The sequence below is a fragment of the Callorhinus ursinus genome, unplaced genomic scaffold (assembly GCF_003265705.2).
Source record: "Callorhinus ursinus isolate GAN/ISIS: 27379988/994484 unplaced genomic scaffold, GSC_fseal_2.0 scaffold70, whole genome shotgun sequence".
Taxonomy (NCBI): Eukaryota; Metazoa; Chordata; class Mammalia; order Carnivora; family Otariidae; genus Callorhinus; species Callorhinus ursinus.
In genome coordinates this window covers 5,022,363-5,042,958 of record NW_027397132.1, presented here as the reverse complement: position 1 = coordinate 5,042,958, position 20,596 = coordinate 5,022,363, and the positions used below count along the sequence as shown (strand labels likewise).

The 20,596-nt window shown below is 57.6% G+C and overlaps 1 protein-coding gene across 8 annotated transcripts in view; it reads right to left on the bottom strand.

Moving 5' to 3' along the window:
• The window catches only part of MAD1L1 (mitotic arrest deficient 1 like 1), a 322,064-nt gene that overhangs the window by 136,243 nt on the left and 165,225 nt on the right, over window positions 1-20,596 (bottom strand). For all 8 annotated transcript variants that reach the window (XM_025863714.2, XM_073886395.1, XM_025863712.2 and 5 more), the window contains one exon: window positions 15,562-15,702. In XM_025863714.2, coding sequence (XP_025719499.1) covers window positions 15,562-15,702 — 141 coding nt within the window. The remainder of the gene's footprint in view (window positions 1-15,561; window positions 15,703-20,596) is intronic.

Below are 20,596 nucleotides of genomic sequence, written 5' to 3'. Positions count from 1 at the left end.
AAGTCCACCAGACCCAAGCCCTCATTGCTCCCGTGTACCCCAGGCCTGGATGCCATGAGCACGGTGTGTGCAGCCTGCCTGGGGTCCCGCACGGATGCTCCCAAGCAGCGTCAGGCCAGGACACGCCACCAGGGACAGAAATGGTCACACAACCTTTCCCAGAACCCAGTGAAAACAGATGCAGCAAACGAGTCGTGGGGCCTATTTTACGTGCCAGCAGCCACCACAGCGCAGAAGCGCCAGGGACACCGGTGCTGAGGTGGAAGTCACAGGGTCTGTGCCACCCCGAGGAATGGCCTGACCCAGAGCAGGGACAAGAGCAGCCCACAGACAGGAAACCCTGGCCCTCCCGGAGTGACAGGCGGCGGACATGCAGAGGTCACACACTGCCTCCACACTCAGGGCACCCCGTGGGGTCCCAGCGTCCAGCTCCTGAGCATGCAGGGAGGAGGCTGGTGGTGCTGGGTCCTCGGGCTGTGGGAGACCTCCATCTAGTCGTGACAATGTCTGTGTGCACCCACCAAGCCTCCCCAGCACACCCACTTCCGACACGCGAACCCACCGACGAGGCCAGGACTCCTGCTGAAAGCTCGTCAATACTTTGCAAGCCACGTGAGCAACATTGCCAGTAGCGGAACTGAAAACACGACGAACACAGCAGGACAGCGATCACCCCCACAGCAATGGAACCTCTGCTCCAACCCCAGCTACAAAACCGAGCCGGAAACCCAAAATTAAACACCACCCATTAGACTGAGCGCTAAGCTTCATGCCCAGTCCCATGAGCCCGTGAGGTGGCTCCTCACAGCCCACCGGCCTCAGCCTCACCTTAGGCCAGGCACAGAGGGATGGAAGCAGCCACCAGGTGTGTGTGGGGGGCACGGGTGGGCAGGTGCGGGGCTGGCGGGGTGTGCTGGGGAGGCTTGGTGGGTGCACACAGACATTGTCACGACTAGATGGAGGTCTCCCACAGCCCGAGGACCCAGCACCACCAGCCGCCTCCCTGCATGCTCAGGAGCTGGACGCTGGGACCCCACGGGGTGCCCTGAGTGTGGAGGCAGTGTGATGTCTGAAGGACGGCCAGGAGAGGAGCGAAAGGCAACATCCGGACTGTGGTGGCCTATTTGTTAACTCACGGCCCCCCGAGGGAGACCACATACACACTCACTTGGACAGACCGAGATCCACTCTGCAGAGCCAGGACGCAGCCCACCCGGGAGCGGCACCTGCTCTTTCAGGCTGGCATTTGCAAGTGGCTTGTCAGGGAGAGGGGAGCCGACACATGCCACCCCCCAGGCAGAGGGCCTGGGGCAGTGTGGCCCCTTTGGCCCCCACACCCCCCAGGGGGTCGGTTACAGGGCTCATGCTAGGGATGACGTCTGGCCCCACCCCAGGGCCTCCCCATCTTGCCCACCTGATCGGTGCCAGCAGTGGACACAAAACAGCTACGGAGCAGTAATGAAAAACAATGTGACAGAAAAGGACACAAGACAGACGTTTCCCAGAGGACAAAACACCTGTGCCAACGAGCACACATAAAAGGCCGTCAACTCCGCTAGAAACCAAGAAATGCCAATTGAGGCCCGCCGCAAATTACCACTCTGTACCCATTTAACTGGCAGAAACAGAGAACTCAGGCAATCCCAGGAGTCAGGACAGATGGCGGGCATAAAAACTAGGAAACCGCTCTGCAAAATGATTTGGGTTTTGCCTGAAGTCTAACGGGCGTCACCTCTCGCTCAGTGATCCCACCCCATGAATGCGTTTACGGGAAACCACGGAACGTGGGCCTGGCTGATCTGCGGTGGCGAACATCGGAAACCGCAAGGGGTGAACCCACATGCTGTGGTGTGTCTGTGTGCACAGCGGTGGCACCAGCATCCCCACACGGCCCTTGGGTGCGGCCCCCTGTGAGGTCAGCCAGGAACGGGGGAAAGTGCAGGGCTGAGACTGCCCGTGGGCACGCCAGGTGTCGGCCAAGCTCCCGCACTTAGACCCGGCAAGCAAGTCGCACGCAGAAAAGGAGCGGTGACCCCTGGGGCAGTCTGGGTGGCAGAGAGGGCCCCACGCCAGGACGCTGCAGATGGGTGCAGACACTTCACCACGGTCTCTGCGAGGACGCGGGTCAGCAGGGGTGCAGAGACCATGATGAACAGGCCGACGCTGATCCAAGATGCTCGGTGCCCCGATCAACATCCCAGTCCCTGCGAGAGAGAGATGCAGGTGGCGTGCTTCACAAATCCTTGCACAACGCGGGGCTCGGAAATGGCACAACTATGACGGAGACCCAAGAGGGCTGCAGAGATGCAGGGAAACCAGAGGAGCTGGCAGAAACCCGACTTGGAGGAAAGTCAACCCTGTGTCAGGAACCAAGTGTTCGCCCACATCTCCGTGAGGGAGTCCCGCCTTGGGGCAGCCGTCAGGAAAACGCCGCCCAGGGACTGAGGCCGGGAGGCTCTGGCACCCTCCCTCCGGCCAGGCTGGAGAGCCCACACTATGCGAGGGGACCCATCACACTCAACGAGACAGACACCGACAACTCATGTGTCCCATGGGGGCGACGGGAGGGGGGGCACCCCCCACCCCCGAGGTGCCGAGCCAGAGACACAGGGCTGTCCCCACCCAGGGCACGGAGTTGCTGAGAAGCGTGCACAGAGGCAGAGAGGGAGCGCTGTGGCGGACAGCGTGTGCGTCACGCCCCAGTGAGAAGCGGGTCTGGAACACGTGCCCCCTGCACCCTGGAGGACAAGTCGGGGACAAAGACAGGGCCCATTTTGCTACACGAAGGAATAAGTTTCCAAGAGCAGGAAGCTCGCCATCACCAAACCATCCCGCAACCTGTCACTTGCCCCCCACGGGAGGCCCTCTGTGTCCAGAACCCCAAGCACGTGGGAGGGTTCAGGTCGGGGGGGCTGCAGGGTGGGCTGCTGACATAAGCCCATGGCCGAGGAGCCGCACGACCAGGGGATGGGCCGGGTACGGGCAGGCAGCACAGGACGGAGCCTCTTCCTGGGCGAGCCGACTCTCCTTGGAGCCAGACCCGTGGGTGGGGGAGGGGCGTGCGCCCTCTGGCTCACACACACAGGACAGCTGACGCCATCGAGGGAGCTGGGGAAGGGGCAGTGGAGAGGCTCCCACATCCCACAGGACTGAAGACTGGCCACCCTCACCCAGACTCTGCCAGCCCTGACCGGCTGCGTCTCTGCATGAGACATGGAGGTCATGGGGGACCAGGAGAGGAACACGCGCGCTGAGTGGGGACTGGGGCCCCCGGGGGGGGGGGGGGGGGGGGGGAGGCAGGGGCTGCTATCACACGGCAGCTAGACTTGGAGCAGGGACGATGGGTGGGCGGGCAGTTTCCTATGGCGTGGGTGGCCGCGGGTCACACCCAGCCACACTGGGACTGAACGGGCACCAGCAGAGGCCCAGGGGACGCTCTCCATCGAGAAGGAAACACAGTCCGTCCAAGTGCATCCACCACAGACAATATGCCTGCAAGGGCACTGGTTGTAAAAATGCCCAGAGCCCCCACGTGGCTCCCCCATGCCGGGCACCTCTTGAACTGACCCACCCGCGCCCACCCCACAGAGCGTGCTGCCTACTGCAAAGCAGCGCAGTTGGCGACCAGGCCTGAGTCAGGGCAGGGCACACAGACAAGGAGGCCTGTGCAGCCTCATCCGCCCATTCCCGCAGGTGTCCCGGACACCACAACCCCCGCACCTCCCGGCCCACACCTGACACTAGATGGCTCTAAAACGCCAGTCTTTCCAGAAGACTGGGAAGTGGGCATGATGCTCGCCCAGACCTGCGGAGGTGCAGAGCCTGCGGAGCCCGGGCCTAATATAGAGGTCGGGCACCTGCCACTCCCCGAGGCCGCTGGTCAGAGCCCATCCGCTGGGCCTTGGCTCGTCACTCCTTCCTGCGGTACTGTCCCTACAAGGGTCACCCCACCTGCATGGCCAAGGTGGCAGGTGGGCATGGGTCTGCCTGCCTGCGGAGTGTCCCATGTCTGCACAGAAGGGAACTTCTACGAGAACAGCTGCTGGTCAGGCTGCCGTCTGTCCGGTGCATCCCGCCTGGCCTCGCAGCGATTTATCCCTGCCTTCCCCTTGAGATTTCTGCTAGGGCCGGGCTGCCGCCTGAGCAGGAAGGCGCCATCAGGCCACCCACACTCATCAGCCACAGGCAGGCTGGCATAGGCCACATCGTCTGCGGCATCCGATCCACTCACAACAACTTCTGGGCTCCCGGCTCCGCCCGAGATGCTGAGGCCTCCGGGAAAACCAGGCTCACACCCAGGAGAGGAGGACAGTGCACCCAGAGCCCTCAGACAGGCTCACAAGGTCTGGGGGCCGGGCGGCAGCAGTCGCTGCCGTGGGTTTTGGAGGGAGTCCGAGCAGGGCCCACAGACAGCAGTTTCAGGCTCCCAGGAAGGGCAGTTTCCTCCCTGCAGCCAGCATTCATGCGCTGGGGGCCGGGTGGAGGCCTGTAGGAACCCACGTGTGCCCCGCACGGGGTCTCAGCTGTCACTGCTGTGACCCCGCCTGAGCCCTGGTGTACCGCACCCCAGTCTCCTCACTGGGAAAGGAGGGAAGGATGTATATGACCAGCACGCTGGTGCTCGTCCTGCACGTTGGGGGGTCCAGAGGTAATGGGGGGACTGCTCAGGCACGAGGCTTACAGAGGGGTCCAGAAGGGAGGCCAGGGAACAGCAGGCTGGCTGGAGAGTTACCGTCCCTTGGGCCAGTCACAGCGACAAGGCTAGAGCCCCCCCTGAAGGGAACGGACACCTGCAACAGCCTCAGGAGGCCTGGGCCCCCGGGCTCCACCCCAGGCCAGCTGACCTGGGGGTCTGCAAGTCAGTGGGGCTGGCTGGGAGCGCAGATGCGTGGAGACAGCACAGGAAGAGGCATCGGGCGCAGGGCCCAGGCACCCCACAGAAGGTGGCACACCCAGCAGCACGTATCGGGTAGACAAGGCGTGCAGAGAAGCCGGGTGCCCACAGAGCCATGTCAGGCCCAGCAGCTCCCACAGCCCCTCCTGGTCCAGGGACATGTCCTCCAGCCAGGCCCCGGGTGACCAAAGCACTCAGACACATGTCCCAGGCCCACGCGCCACTTGTGACAGGTGGAGGCTGCACCAAGACCTCATGTGGCTATTTTTATCCGGAGGTGAGAAGCTGCTACCGAAGATCCAGCAGTGTAGGAGCCCAGGCATGGCAGAAAGGCAGTCCCTGCAGGCCGGGACAGGCTGCCAGAAAGCTGGCCAGCCATGCCGGGGAAGATGCAAGGGCACCCAGCACACTCCCCACATGCCTTACAGAGAGGAGTGGGGAAGCGAGAGCCCAGGGAGGCTGGGGTGCGCCCAAAGTCACAGGTCACATAGAGGGAACAAGACAGAAGCTTCAGGCCTCCTGCCCTTTCTCTACTTCACACGTCAGTTTGTGACCAAGTGGAAGGAAAAAGGAGACACCAGCCAGTCATCAGGGCCCTACCAGGCGGCAGCACCCACACCCACTCATGGTTTTCGTTGGCAGAGGCCCTGAGGGGTGGAGCCTGCCCAGCGTGGACAGCAGCCACAAGACTAGCTTGCTGCCACGCAAGCAGGCAGGCTGCTCACGGGGTCGGGTGGTGGCCTGGAGCCTGGGTTCTGTCAGGTGACCCTGGCTGAGTGCGGCCCGTCAGAAGGAGACATCCACACCACTGAGGCCACGGCTGCTGTGACCCAAGCAGCCAACGCCTCTCCACACCCAGAGCATGCCCGACCCTGTGAGGCTCTCCTCGGTGGAGCCTCGGACCCAGGGCAGGGCCCAGTCCCTCCCGTTCAGCGGACCAGGTGCTCACACTGGGGCAGGGCTTTCAGAATGTGGGTGGGGACCAGTGCTGTGCCATCACCTGGGAACTCGCCACAGATACAATGTTTCAGCCCAGCACCCCCCCCCCCAGGGTCACACCCTTCAGGCCATCTGGACATGAACCAAGTTTGAGAACACTGCCACAGAGGTTTAATTTGGAGCCGGACAACCAGAAGCCAGTCCCAAAGTTGCCACATTCCTGTACCAAGACAGGAAGCGAAGGGCTGGCCTGGGACGTCAGCAAGGTGGCGGGGCAGGAGTTTCCACCGTCACCCCGCAGAGCATGGGTTGAGAACACTATCTATGGGTAAGGACAGAAAAGAAGACAGAAACTAAGAGCTGCTGTGAGAAGATTAATAAAATGGATAAACCTCTCGCTAAACTCAGTAAATAAATACAACTGACATAAAATCGGAAACGAAAGAGAAGACATCACAACAGACAGCACAGAAACACGAAGGCGTGTAAGAAACTACTCGTGATGATTACCGACACATGGAACAACCCAAAAGAAACAAACCCCCAGAAACACGCAAACTCGTGAGAATAAACCACGAAGAGTGTCGCCTGGGTGGTTCAGCGGTTAAGTATCTGCCTTCAGCTCAGGTCATGATCCCGGGGTCCTGGGATTGAGCCCCACGTCGGGCTCCCTGCTCAGCGGGAAGCCTGCTTCTCCCTCTCCCTCTGCCTGCTGCTCCCCCTGCTTGTACTCTCTATCAAATAAATAAATAAAATCTTTAAAAATAGGACGCCTGGGTGGCTCAGTTGGTTAAGCGACTGCCTTCGGCTCAGGTCATGATCCTGGAGTCCCGGGATCCAGTCCCACATCGGGCTCCCCGCTCAGCGGGGAGTCTGCTTCTCCCTCTGACCCTCCCCCCTCTCATGTGCTGTCTCTCTCTCATTCTCTCTCTCTCAAATAAATAAAATATTTAAAAAATAAAATAAAATAAAATAAAATCTTTAAAAATAAATAAATAAATAAACCACGAAGAAACAGAAGATCCAAACAGACCAATAACAAGTAAGGAGGCTGAACTGGCAATAAAAATCTCCCAACAAAGAAAGGTCCAGGACCAGTTGGTTTCACCAGTGAATTCAACCAAACATTTAAAGAATCATTACCAATTCTTCTCAAACTCCTCCAAAAAAATCAGAAAGGATCACTTCCAAACTCCTCTTATGAGGCCAGCACTAGCCTGATGCCAAAGTCAGGCAAAGACACTATAAGAAAACCAAACCACAGGCCAATATCCTGATGAACACAAATACAGAAATTCTCAACAAAGTACTAGAAAACCACATTCCACAGCATATTAAGAGGGTCACAATTGGGGCGCCTGCATGGCTTAGTCGGTTGAACGTCCACCTCTTGGTTTTGGCTCAGGTCATGATCTCAGGGTTGTGGGATCGAGCCCAGTGTCATGCTCCGTGCTCAGCCCAAAGTCTGCCTGGGATTCTCTCTCCCCCTCTCCCCCTGCCCCTTCTCTCCACATGTGCACACTGTCTCAAATAAATAAATTAGAAAAAAAAAAAAAAAAGAGGGTCACATACCATGACTGAGTGGGATTTATCCCCAGGATGCAAGGATGCTTCAATGTGCACAAATCAAGCAATGGGACGCACCACATTAACGGGAGGCAGAATAAAAATCACAAGATCATCTCAACGGATGCACAAATAGCACTTGGTAAAATTCAACATGCTTTAATGACAAAAATTAATCAGGTACCAAAGGAAAGTGCTTCACCATTATAAAGGCCATACAGGACAAGCCCACAGCTCACATCATACTCAGCAGTGAGAAGCTGAGTGCTCTCCCCGTGAGGTCAGAACAAGACAAGGATGCCCTCTCTCCACTCCTATTCAACATGGTACTGGAAGTCCTAGCCAGAGCAATCAGACAAGAAAAACAAGTAAGAGGCACCCAATTCTGCAGGGAACGAGTAAAACTGTCCCTGCAGATGACATGATCTAACATGTAGGAAATAAGACTCCACCAGAAAACTGTTAGAAATCACCAGTGAGGGCGCCTGGGTGGCTCAGATGTTGGGCATCTGCCTTCGGCTCAGGTCACGATCCCGAGGTCCTGGGATCGAGTCCTGCATCAGGTTCCCTGCTCAGCAGGGAGTCTGCTTCTCCCTCTGCCTCTCTCTCTCTCCCTGTCTCATGAATAAATAAATAAAATCTTTAAAAAAAAAAAAAGAAATCACCAGTGAATTCAGTAGAGTTGCAGGATACAGAATCGCCATGCAAAAGTCAGGTGCGTTTCTTTATGCTAACAATGAACAATCCAAAAAAGAAAACAATTCTATTGCAACAGCATCAAAAAAACAATACTTAGAAATAAATCTAAGCAAGGAGGTGAAAGACCTGTAGATTGAAAACTATAAGACACCGATGAAAGAAACAGTAAGTTAATAAGACACAAATAAACAAAAAGACATTCCATGTTCATGGATTGGAAGACATAATAGGGTTAAGATGTCCTTATTACCCAAAGCAAAGTACAGATTCAATGCAACCCCTACCAAAATTCCAACGGCATTTCTCACAGAAACAGAAAAATTAATCCTAAAATTTGTATAGAACCACGAAAGACCCTGAGTAGCTAAAGAAATCTTGAGTAAGGAGAACAAAGCCGGAGTCATCACACTTCCTGATTTCAGACTACCACAAAACGGTTGTAATCAAACCAGCATAATACTGGCCTAACAGCAGACACGCACACCAGGAGGACAGAATACAGAGCCCAGAAGTAAATGCACACACATACGTTCAACTAATACTTGACAAAGAGGGCAAGGAATCACAATGGGGAGAGGACAGGCTCTTCACCAAACGGTGTTGAAACAACTGGACATCCACGTGGAGAACGGCAGTGGACCCCCAATCTCACACCGCACAGAAAATCAACACAAAATAAAGACCTGCAACCCTAAAAATTCTAGAGAAAACAGGGGAAAAGCTCATTGACGTTCATCTTGGTGATGATTTCTTTTTATTTGACACCCAAAGCATAGGCAACAAAAACGAAAATAAACCAGTGGGACTGCATCCAACTCAAACGCTTGTGCACAACACAAGAAACCGTCAACAAAATGCCAGACGATGTGGGTGAAAATATGGAATGGGAAAAAATACTGGCCAACCATCTATCTGATAAATGGTTACCATCCAATGCACGTAAGGAACTCTTGCAACTCGATGGCAAAGAAACAGACACCCAATTAAAAGTGGGAAAAGGATCAAAATAGAAACTTTCCTAAAGAACAACCAGTACATGAGAAGGTGCTCAGCACCGCTCATCATCAGGGAACCTCACGTGAGGACCACAGTGGGGCCTCACCTCACACCAGTGAGGTGGGGGGTTCTCACTGGACACCAGACTGCCGGTGCCGGTGGGGATGCGAACTGGCACAGCCACCACGGCGTCCTCAAAAAATTAAAAATAGAAGTATGACCCATATGATCTAGTATTCCAACTTTGGGAATATGACAACAGGAAATAAAATCACTAGCTCAAAGAAGTGCCTGCACCCCTGGGTTCAGCCAAGACATGGAAGCAACTGAAACGCCTGTCAGCAGACGATGGATAGGAGAAACGTGCTACATCTACACGATGGAAGATGCTTTAGCTTTAGAAAAGAATCAGCCTCCAACATTTGTGACAAGATCAACAAACCTGGAGGACATTACGCTAACTGAAAAATACTTAAGACAGACACAGAAAATACGGCAAAACCTCACTTACATGCAGAATCCGAAAACGCTGAACTCAGAGCAAGAGCAGAAATGTGGGTGCCAGGGGCAGGGTGGGAGGGACAGGGAGGTGTGGGTGCACGCATGTACACTGCCGGTAAAAGGTGAACAAGACCTGGAGGCCTCAGGCACACAGCCCACTGACAGGCTCACAGCCAATTACACTGCACCACGTGCCTGAAATGTGCTAATAAGACAGCAGATCTTCAGTGTTCTCACCACAGAAAAAAAACAAGCCGGGCTAGGCCAGGCGACGCAGGGGTGACCAACTGGACCGTGGTGGTCACTGCACTGCGTGCACGGACACCCCAACACCACACTGTACCCCTGGATGTATGGAATCTGTATCGGCCAATCACACCTCGTGCAGCTGGGGTGCTGGCTCTGCAAGCCTAGTGTCCGCCCTTCCCCCAGGGTCCAGTGGGGCCAATGCCCAACCCCAGAGGCCAGGGTTCTGCTGAGGTGTCCCGCACAGAGCCCGCCGCCAGCCCTGCGCTACCTCCTGCCTCAGTCCTGAGCACGGGAGCCAGAGCCTCCACCCGACATCGGTCTCCCACGTCCTGCCCGCGCACTCAGGGAGCGTTCCCCACGGAGGGGTCCCTGAGCCCGGCTCGTCTCCCCTTGTCTATAATACAGTGCCCGTTTTTTAACACCGTCTGCAGACTTTTCACTGTTTTCACTCTGTGCTTTTTCACAGGACAGTCACCCCGAGTTCTTCGTGCAAGGAGAACAAGCAGATACTTTCCCAAGTAAGAAAAGCAGGCCCTGGACCTGCTGAACTACCCGGGGCGCCTCCGGAGGCCAAACCACCCCCAGCCCGGGCAGGAGGGTGTGAGCACTGTCATCACAGAAGTGATCGGAAATTGGGATTTTCCGCATGTCTTCGTGAAGCAAGCGGCGCCATAATCTGTTTTAATTAAATAAACTAGGAAAACAAATCAGGCTGACAGGTGGAATCGAGGTGGTACGAGCTGCATATTTATAGCTCTGTCGACAGAGGAAGGTTCGTGACATATGCTACCAACTTCTGCAGCCGCTTTATTAAGTGGAATAAATAAAATCCATGCAAAACGGCACAAACTTCACCAGAGACAGGCTACTGGGATTCTCCCAATCTCAACACTTCCAATTTGTTTCACTGAAACGTGTCTGCCGGACTCGAAACGTGCTCCACATGAGAACTACCCGATTAAGCTGAAGGAGCGAAATGCAGCAGCTCAGAAGGAGCTCCCTCCTGCCCCCTGCTCCCCATTAGTGAACAGACAGGTCCCCCGGAGCAGCTCCCTCCCTGCACCTGCCTGAGGGCACCTGCCAACCTGGTTCAGAGGCCCCCCACCGTCACGGTGCCTTCACACAAGCATCAGCATGCTGGGGGGTCCCAGCAAGAGTGGGGCTAGAATAGGCGTCCGGTAACTACAGCCGGCACCCAAATCCAGGCCCCCCCCCCTGTTTTGTCAATAAAGTTTTATTGCCACACGGCAATGCCCACCATTCACAGATGGCCCAAAGCTGCTTTCCAGCGGCCACAAGCACAGAGCTGAGCATGTGGCCGCACAGCCCACAGAATGTACTGTCTGGCCCTTTATGGGCAAGGCCCACCTGCCAACCCAAGTGAGAAGACACAGGGGTTCGTGGTGAGGGACGAGGTGGGGGGGAGAGGGAAGCCATGGCAGAGGAGGAGGAGGGAAGGAGAAGATATACAGAGCAGACATGAAGGCAGAACACAAAACAAGGAAGGAAACGAAAGGAAGCAGCACCGGATTGGGGGGTAGGGGGGAGGCAGAGAGACATGTACACCCCACACCCGTTAGGCATATCCTGAGTTCCAGCCTGGTAATGTTCTCTCCCTCTGTCCCCCTGGACCCTGCCTTCTAGACAAGCAATCCATGAGGCAGGCGGGGGAGCTGCGGAGAATTAATCCGCCTCTGTAATCAGAGCCCGAGGGCTGTGGGGGTGTTCTCCCTGCATGCACTTCATGGCTCCCCACGGCTCCTTAAGGCAGTTGAACCAAACAGGCAACTCTGGGGGCTCGCCAGGGAGCGGAGCACAGCTGCTCGTCCAGGGCCTGCGTGCGCCCCCCGAGCAGTGGGTGCATCCGTGCAGTGACAGAGGTCTTGTCTGGGAGACACTAAGGAACCTTAATAACCAGGTTCTACAAACGGACATAACTTTGTACTGTGGGTCAGTATGTGATACTCAATGAATAAACTTCTGGCAGGCCCTTCGGAGCAGCGTTTAAAGCTCTCCGAGTTCCTAATACATAGAACGTTACTATTTAACGAGCAAGAAGAGGGAAACCCGCCCCGAGTCCTAGAGAGCAGTGCCCCGCGGCCTGCAGGGGGGCCGCTGTGACCTGGAGGGTCCAAGCTGGGGTGCCTGCACCTGCTGCCTGGACCAGCAAGCTGCTCCTGCCCAAGCTGGATGAATGGGTCTGCTCACTGAGCTACAGGTCTCTCCTAGGACTGCCTGCCCACCGCGGGTCAGGAAGCAGGCCAGCAGAGCCGAGGCCACAGCGCCTGGCCTGGCAGGCCTGAGCAGCAGTTGACGAGGACCCAGGGCCCAGGGACCTCAGGGCCTCAGCACGGAGGGGCTCGGGGCTCCTGTCTGGAGTGCAGCCCCACAGCTGAGAGAAGGGGTAAAATGGGCTTCAGAGCTGCCCTGCAGTAGATGGTCTGGACCCCTAGAGGCCCGTCCCCCAGAAAGGGCAAGCTGGAGATGGGAGGACGGAAAGTAGGGCTGGGTCCCCCAGGCTGCCACAAAATCAGGGGCTCCGTGAGCCTGTGTGAACAGAGCGAAGCCACCCGCACCCTCACATGCCTGCCCACCCTCTGTCACCAACAGGGACACCTGCGTCTGGAGGATTCTCAGCTCTGCCAGGCCCACGTCTGGGTTTTGGTGTCCATGAGGCTCCCGGACCTGAGAGACCCCAACTCACAGCCCACAGCCACCACTTGGGCCCAGCAGGACGGCACCACATTCCTTCTCTCCTGGCCCCACCAGCTCCCAAGGAACCTGTGCATCAAAACCCCTGTTTGCTGACTCGTGGCGGGGGAGGGGAGGTAGGGGGAGGGCTGCGTCTCCAGCCTGAGCCCCTGTGCCCCCGCCGCCGGCCCCCTCACCTGAACCAAGCATGCCGCAATGCCTCCGGGTGCTCTCCTCCCCCTGTTCTGCAGAGAGCGTCAGCATAGTAGCCGGGGTGGCGGGGCAGGACACCCACCCGTCGGGACACTGAGGCCCATCGCAGAAGGCGACCGCGGGAGGGGCAGAGCTGTCCAGCGCCTACTGCCACACAGCCCCGCACCTCTCACCACTGGTGTCACTGGGGGCGCTGATCTTGGTGTTGCTGCTCTGGGCACAGCGGACACGGCCACCTTCACGTCCACCTCATCTGCGAGCTCGCCCCAACTCTTTCCTGAACCCGAGACCCACCTGTGACCCCCTCTGAATCCCTTCCTTCTCATTGCGACAGGCTTACTTCCTAAAGCCGGGGCCCCCTTCTCCCTGCCTCGGACCTCCTCCTGGATGGCAAGCGGCTCCCGGGGCGCTTGCAGGCATCGGCCTCCCACAGGGGAACGGGTGGTCCCGGTGCCGCAGGAGGGCCTACGTGGTGCGGGCAAGACAAGGTCTTGACAGAAAGTGGGCCCTTCCCTTTAAGGGCTGCACACTCTCCAAGATGCTGATGGAGCCACCCCAGGGCCCCCGTGAGAATGGCCACCCGTGGGGCAGCCTGATGGCTTCGCGGGGCACACGGAGGGAGCCTCTCTGCACCCCTGACGGGACTGTGGCTGTACCACAGGGGAGCAAGGGGAGTACTTCGTGCATGCCCACCTTTTCTACCTCTACACCATCCTTCCGTCTAAAACGCTGTCACCCTCCACACATTCCAGAAGGAGGCCATTTGCTATGTGCGTGCTTCCCGGAGCACTTCTGTGACCTCATCGAGTTAGGGCTGCCCCTGCTCAGGCTGCCAGAGAACCGGCCAGACTAGATCAGACGGCACGGGACAGCAGCAGCGATGCGGCCTCTCTGCGAGGATGGACGTCCCCGGAAGCGGACGAGGCAGGGCTCCCCACAGGTCCCCTCACCCTGCACGCCACGTCCTAATCCCACGGACAACCCTGAGAGCGGAGGTGCCTCGGCTCTAGCAGCAGCTGGCACGGAACTGAGCGTGGCAGGCACGTGGTCCCCTGGTAGAAGGAGCTCTGTGGACCTCGCACGTGGCAGGCCCCGCCTTGCTGCCCCACCCAGGACCCCTCGTCTTCACCGCACCCTGCACCGCCCCCATGGCATGTGCCAGATGGCCACCTCTCTGCCTCCCAGGGAGGACAACCTCCTCCCGCACAGATTCCGAGAGAGGGCTGCAGGGAGGCCAGGGGGGGTCTCAGCAACGAGAGACAGAACAGAGGCTGAGGAGACCCCTCCTGTCCCCACCCGAGGCCTGGACACAGGAGCAGGACCCGTGGCTTCGTCTGCTGCCCCCTGGTGGGGGCCGGGAGGCGCACAGCTCTTGACAGGGGTGGACGCAGGCCTCTGAGCGGGACTGGACAGGGTCCAGGTCTGACCACCCCCAGGGTGCACTGACCCAACCACTGCCTCTCCCCACCAAAGGCTGTGGGGGGGGGGGGGGCTGCTGATCGCTAACACCTGCTTCAGTAAGCTTCATTTCATCGGCTTGCTGATGTTCCAGAAAGGCCAGGGGACAGTGACCGGTGGACCTGACCCAGGAACGCCTGGCTTCCAGTCTCCCCATGCTTGCTCCTCCCTTGCAGGCAGCAGCTTGGGCCCGGGTGGGCTCTCGTGGAGGCTAACAGAGCCCATTGTGGGTGACAAGGCGTGGAGGGCATGCACGGAAGGACCGGACGGCCAGAGTACTTTGCAGGGAGGACCAGGACCTCTGCTGCAGCAATCAGGATGGCGAGCAGAGCCAGTGCCCAGGGCTCCGACGCTGGGTCTCAAGGTTAGCACTCAGCCTCAAAGACAGGGGGTCCCAGGGAGCAGGGGCTATGCACTGAGGAGTCTCTCTCCCAGTACAGATCTGGGTCAGTCTGGCCTGGGAGTAGGGCAGGAGACTAGCAAGGGGCTGGCCTGCTTCTGGAGGGGCCCATCCGTGCCCACATCCAGGAGGAAAAGGACAGTGACCAGGACAGAGAGGAACAGATGGTCGTGTGGGTGACGCTGGCTGAGCCTGGGCATCCTCCACCGTTTGGACTCGCGCAGGACTCCAGGGTGGTGGACGGGAAGGCGGGCTGATGCCCCACTACACTGCTGAGCACAGAAAGGGGGTGCAGGGGGTTAGGGACTTTCTCTGCTGGAACTGGGTCGGTCCTGAACAAGCAGGCAGGACTCCAAGAGAGGAAGACAGGAGGCGACTGGGAGCCCGTGGCAGAGAGCTGAGACAAAGCTGGTGCCTGTGTGTCCGCCCAAAGCCTCTGCAGTTCGTGTTGCCTAAAAGCCGTCGGGGGAGGGGTGAGCCCGTGCTGGGGGCCAGATGTGCAGGCCCAGTGAAGTAAGACGTGGTGACCCCGCCCCTCATCACCCCGACGTACAAAACCCAAACAGATGGCACCGGGGGTGCTAGGTCTGTCAGCCTTGTCATTAACTGATGAGGGCACACAGGGTGCACACAGAGGAGGAATCGCTCAATGTAAAAAATCCCAGGGACGACTGAGGGTCTTAGGGAAGCTGCCCCGCAAATCTCTCTTCATTAATGTTTCATGTGGAGCCCAATGTATCATAATAAAACGGCTATTAATGCACTTATATTTACGATGACGCGCTCGGTGCAGCCGGAGCTAACCTTCCCAATCAGACTGAAAGTCTGCCTTGGACGACAGAACCAGCAGCAGCCCCTTGGCGGGTCCTCCTCTCCCGGGCCACCAGGTCAGAGCATGGAGCCAGCACACGGAAGACAAGCGGATGGCTGGCCCTGTGCCCGCCCGCACACTCACCTCCATCTCTGAGCTGTGCGCGTGCACCTTCTGGACCATGTCCTCGGCCTCACGCATGCGACGCGTCAGCTGGGGTGAGTACTCGGCCGCAGTAAGCTCGCTGTCGTAGGAACCCAGGATGGCGCGCATTCCGTCCCGCTCCTGTGGGCACAGAGGGCAGAAGGTCAGGCTGGGGTGGCCTCCCGGGGCTCCTCAAAGAGCTCAGTAGTGTTTGGATTCACAATGGCCTGAAAGAGCCCAGCCAGCCCACGGCAGGGTCCCAAGCTGCTCTGAATCAGCAGCCTGAGCACGACCAGGGTCTTGACTTCATACAGGCACTCCCCACAACCGCCTGGCCTTGAGCTGCAGGGTCTGTGGAGACCTGCGGTGGCCAGAAACCCCTCCCTGGAGCCTGCTGACTCCCCCATTCCGGCCAGTCCCAGACTCTACCAAACTCCAGGAATGGTCCCAGGAACACACCGACAGGGCCAGGCCAAAAAGGAGGTTTGAATACCCTGCCTCCCGCGACTTCTGACCTGGCCTCTAAGCCACACAGCAGTCTGGAGAGATTCATCCAAGCAGCAGGCGTCTGGGTGGAAGAACCGAAGCGAGCCTTCCATCCGCCCAGACTCTGAAATGCCCCAGACTCCCTGCTGAACAAACAGCTCTGGCCTCGGAGAGCTCCATCTCCCCACAGAGCTCATGGGATGCCTGGGGCCACAACCCCAGGCTACAGATGCATCACTGTGCACCAGCCATGCAAAGGCACACCCACGTTTCGTGGGAGGATGTACCAATCACACAGTGACAGGACTAAGCCACAGAGAAGTCACTGCTCAGGGGTGCCCTGCTAGAAACACATAATGAGGCTGAGTGTGAGCCAGAGTCAGGGGCCCCGGGAAAGGTGGACGGCTTCTCCTGCCCAGGACTGGAAGATCCCTTCTTTAGATGTTCGTGGAGGGAGACAACCTTCTGGAGGCCAACCAGGAAAGGCTGCAGGGACCCAAGGTCCCTGGGTCCAGCAACCAAGCGGCTCTAAAGGGCCTGCACAAAGGACACCCGTGCCAGGAAAGGAGTTGCTGTCTCCCCTGGAGGCTGCCCACCGCCCTTTCTCACTCCCTGTGGGCCTGGATTCTTCCTCAGCCTCAACAGACCCGCAGCCTGAGCTGGGGGCTGGCACGTGCCCTCCTGCCCCACATTTTGCCTACATGCCGTCACCAGGGAAGGCCGTATGGAGAAAATCAAGTCATTGTGCAGGGGACCCGGGTGCTCTGAGCATGCTCCTCACTCCCTCATGCACACAAACATCCTGGGGGGCTTGTGCAATGTCAGCTCAGTCTCAGCAGGTCCGGTGGGGCCTGAGAGGCTGGTTCACAAACAGATGCCCAGAGAGGTTGCTGCTGCTGGAGTGTGGGACACAGAGCTCCACGGCCTCTGCCTGGGGCAGGTTTGTCCCACCTGCGCCCCGGGCTAGCGGGGCACCTGAGGCCAGAACACTCACCCCCATCCTCAGTTCCTGGATTAGTGGGGTAATCTGCCGGTCTCAAAGGATGGATGTGAGGATTGACGCCGTCACACATGCTGCCGCCCCGTAAGTGAGGCCCCGTGATCTCATCCATGTCGGCAAGCAGACCTCCTCGGGTTCACGGGCGCATCATGCACCAGCCCTGGCACTGCCTTCCCTCCCTCGCGGCCCCTGACCCTCCAGGGCTGGGCTTCCAGACACGTGACAGGGACAGTCCGTACCACCACGGGCTCAAAGGCACATTCACGGACCCAAAACAGCCCCCCATGTCACGTTCTCAGGTGGGGAGGCCGAGCTCAGAGCTCACAACCCGGTCATCACTCGGCGTGGACTCCACAATTAGCCGATGACAAGAAATTCAATAAGTGAGAAATTAAAGGTACAAATCCACTTGAACTGGTTGCACGTCTGTGGGAAATCTGTTTCCACAGGAAGGTTTATCGAGTGTCCTCATTTTATTGGAATCCTCTATCTTGGTATTGACTTTTACAGCTGGAGTTACTCTGAAGAGCGCCGCTGCCCCAAGGGGCGGGGTAGGGGGCTTCCCTTCCAGAACAAGCTGCAACTGTCGCCTTCACTGACCCATCTGTCCCCAGAGTGCGGCCTTTCCGCGCAGAGCTCTTCGATCACGTCCCCAGGAGAGCCGAGGCTGACGAGGAGGAGCGCGTGAACCAGCAAGTTTGCTGTTCGTACCTGTTCAAGAAATTGTTCTGTCATCACTAGTAAAAGTCCAAGAAATATGCCGGTTTGTTTGATAATGACTTTTTAATGAGTGATTCCACTTATGGGGAAGTTTGCTTCATTTCCACTTGAGCAAATGCCGGCGATTAATCCCTGAGCAAGCAGGCGTCCAGTGCAGGCCGCAGAAGCCTCAGAGATGCGCCCCGAGTACAAAGCAGTAGGCTGCTTCCCGCCGAGCCGCTCTCCTCGGCACGGAGCGGTACAGGCAGGTTCATCCACACAGACGTGAAGCGGGGGCTGTGGGCTGCCACCCAGGGAGCCATAGAGCCACAGCGGTGCCCGAGGCCCGCTCCACCTGCACCAGCCCCGGCTGTCTGTGAACCAGTGTGGGCCCTGACAACCTCATGTCTGGGATGACCTTCACCGGCCCTCCTGCCCCGGGCCTCAAGGAGCCCGACTACTGGGAATACCCCTCCGCCCTGTAGACGGAGTCTCCCGGCCGATGGCGAACAAACACGGGACAGACAGCTCATGACCCTGCCCACCTCCCTGACCGGCGCTGAGCTCTGCAGGCAGGTCAGTACCAGGGACAGGACGGGTCTTCTGGAAGCTCTGAAATATGCCCCATAACGGCCCAGAGCCCGGGGATGGCAGAGATGAGGGGTTCTGGACAAACCCGTGCTTCCTTCTGAAGCTGGGAAGGAATGACCATCCAGTCCAGCCCGTGCTCTCCCAGAAAGGAAGCTGAGGCACAGAGGTGCCTAGTTGTTCGTCCTAAGCCCCACAGGGAGGATGGGCGCTGGCCCAGTTCGGGGGGCCGGCAGGTGCCGGGAGCCCCAGCAGGGACAAGGCTGGACTTGGGGCACAGGTGGGCTCGTGCAACAGCCCTGCAAAGGCTGTGTGCTGGGGGGGGGTAAGCAAACCAGGCAGCAGCTGCAGGCACGACAAAGCCTGGCTCACAGGGTCAGAGACTCTGTCTCCTCAGGTGTGGCCAAGCCACGGCAGGGACAGAGGCCAAAGGTGACGTCCCACTCTCACACCCGGAAAGATCACCCTGACTGGTGCCCAGATGAGCTGCACACCCCCGAGTTCCAAAAGAACAGGGCTGCCCTACTCCCCCACACAAAAGTACCCCGGCATGTGGTCCTAACAAATGGGGTCCCTCATGTGCCCCCCTCATGTAAACGGACCCCAAACAAACCCCCTGGGCTCCTCCTGAGTCCAGAGGGGGCAGCCAGCCCTGGAGCCTGGAGCAGGACCCTCCCTGGGGTGGAATGGAGTCAGCCCCTCATGCAAGGGAGAAGCAAAACACGCGGTGCCCGAACAGGGTGGAAGATCAGAGCAGAGAATCTGGACCAAAAAAGTCAGTATGCACAGTGCGCAATCTTTAGAACAAAACAGACAGTGGTACACGTTCATACACACACACCAGCACTGAATTTGGGCCGACTGACTACACAGCAGCCCAAGACCGCAGGTGCACACAGGCATCTGGTAGGAACAAGCAGAGATCCCGGCGAGAACAGCAGAACCTCGCTCTAGGAGTCAAACAAGTTCCAGAGAGAAACTTCTGAGGACCAAAGATCTAAGGTCATAGTAAAAATCAATCAATCAATCAATCGATCACAGAATACAAATGAAAACAGACCTGCAAACACAAGAATTAGGAGAATGAAACCCATGGTATCAGGTAATAGAATAATCAGAAGTGGAATAGAAAGTATGCATGCTGTGTTTAAAACAGTGAAGAAAAGGGGGAGCCTGGGTGGCTCAGTCGTTAAGTGCCTGCCTTCGGCTCAGGTCATGATCCCAGGGTCCTGGGATCGAGCCCCACGTTGGGCTCCCTCCTCGGGGGGAAGCCTGCTTCTCCCTCTCCCACTCCCCCTGCTTGTGTGCCCTCTCTCGCCGTGTTTCTCTGTCAAATAAATAAATAAACAAAATTTATAAAAAAGTAAAAACCAGTGAAGAAAGGGATTTAAATTATCAGCGAGAAACAATACATCAAAGAAACAAGCAAATTTAAAATAAAACAACAAAAAAAGCAGACTAAATGAAGCCCAACAAGGTAAAAGTACAATTTAAAAGCTTAAGTAAGTAAAACAGCAAATCAGCTGTGGCTGAAGAGAGACTCGGTGCTCTGGAAGAGAAATCAAAGGAACAAGCCAGAAAGAACAACAAAGGACAAAGAGAAAATGGGAGCCGGCAGCTGATGGCCAAGGCAGAACAGGGGAGGGAAGGGTTTCTATCAAAATTAGGGAGAAAGAACAGAAAGAACAGGAAGGCAACAATCAAGGACGGACACAATGGTTGAGAAACTTCCAGAAGTGATTAAAAGCACCCACCTCAGAGGCAGGAGCCCACAGACCTTCCAGAGTGCATGCACACAGTCGCGGCCCCCGCAGGCTGGCCACAGGAAGGCGGTACACTGCCTGCGTCTGGGGCAACAGTGAGGCGGGGGAGGGGGGACCGTTCCCCAGCAACGACTTCCCCAGAGGATGACACACAGGATGTATTCCAGGACTAAGGCAAGGGATCACAGAAGCAAAACTGAGAAACAGGAAAGGAAAACGGGCCACAGACTCGACCATGTCCCAACACAGGCAACCGTGACTGTGTGAGGTCACAAGATGCCTGACTCACGGGGCAGGACAGGGAGGATAAGTGCAGCTCCTGGCCCGCCAACAGGGAATGCGTGGCGACAGGCACCAGATACTTAAAACACCTACGAGACGCTCAAGGCCGCAGAGCAGGTGGGGAAGGAGACGCATGCAACGCACACTTGCGCGGGCACAGGGAAGGAGATGCAAGCACACCGGCATGGGGAAGGAGACGCACGCACACGCACACCTG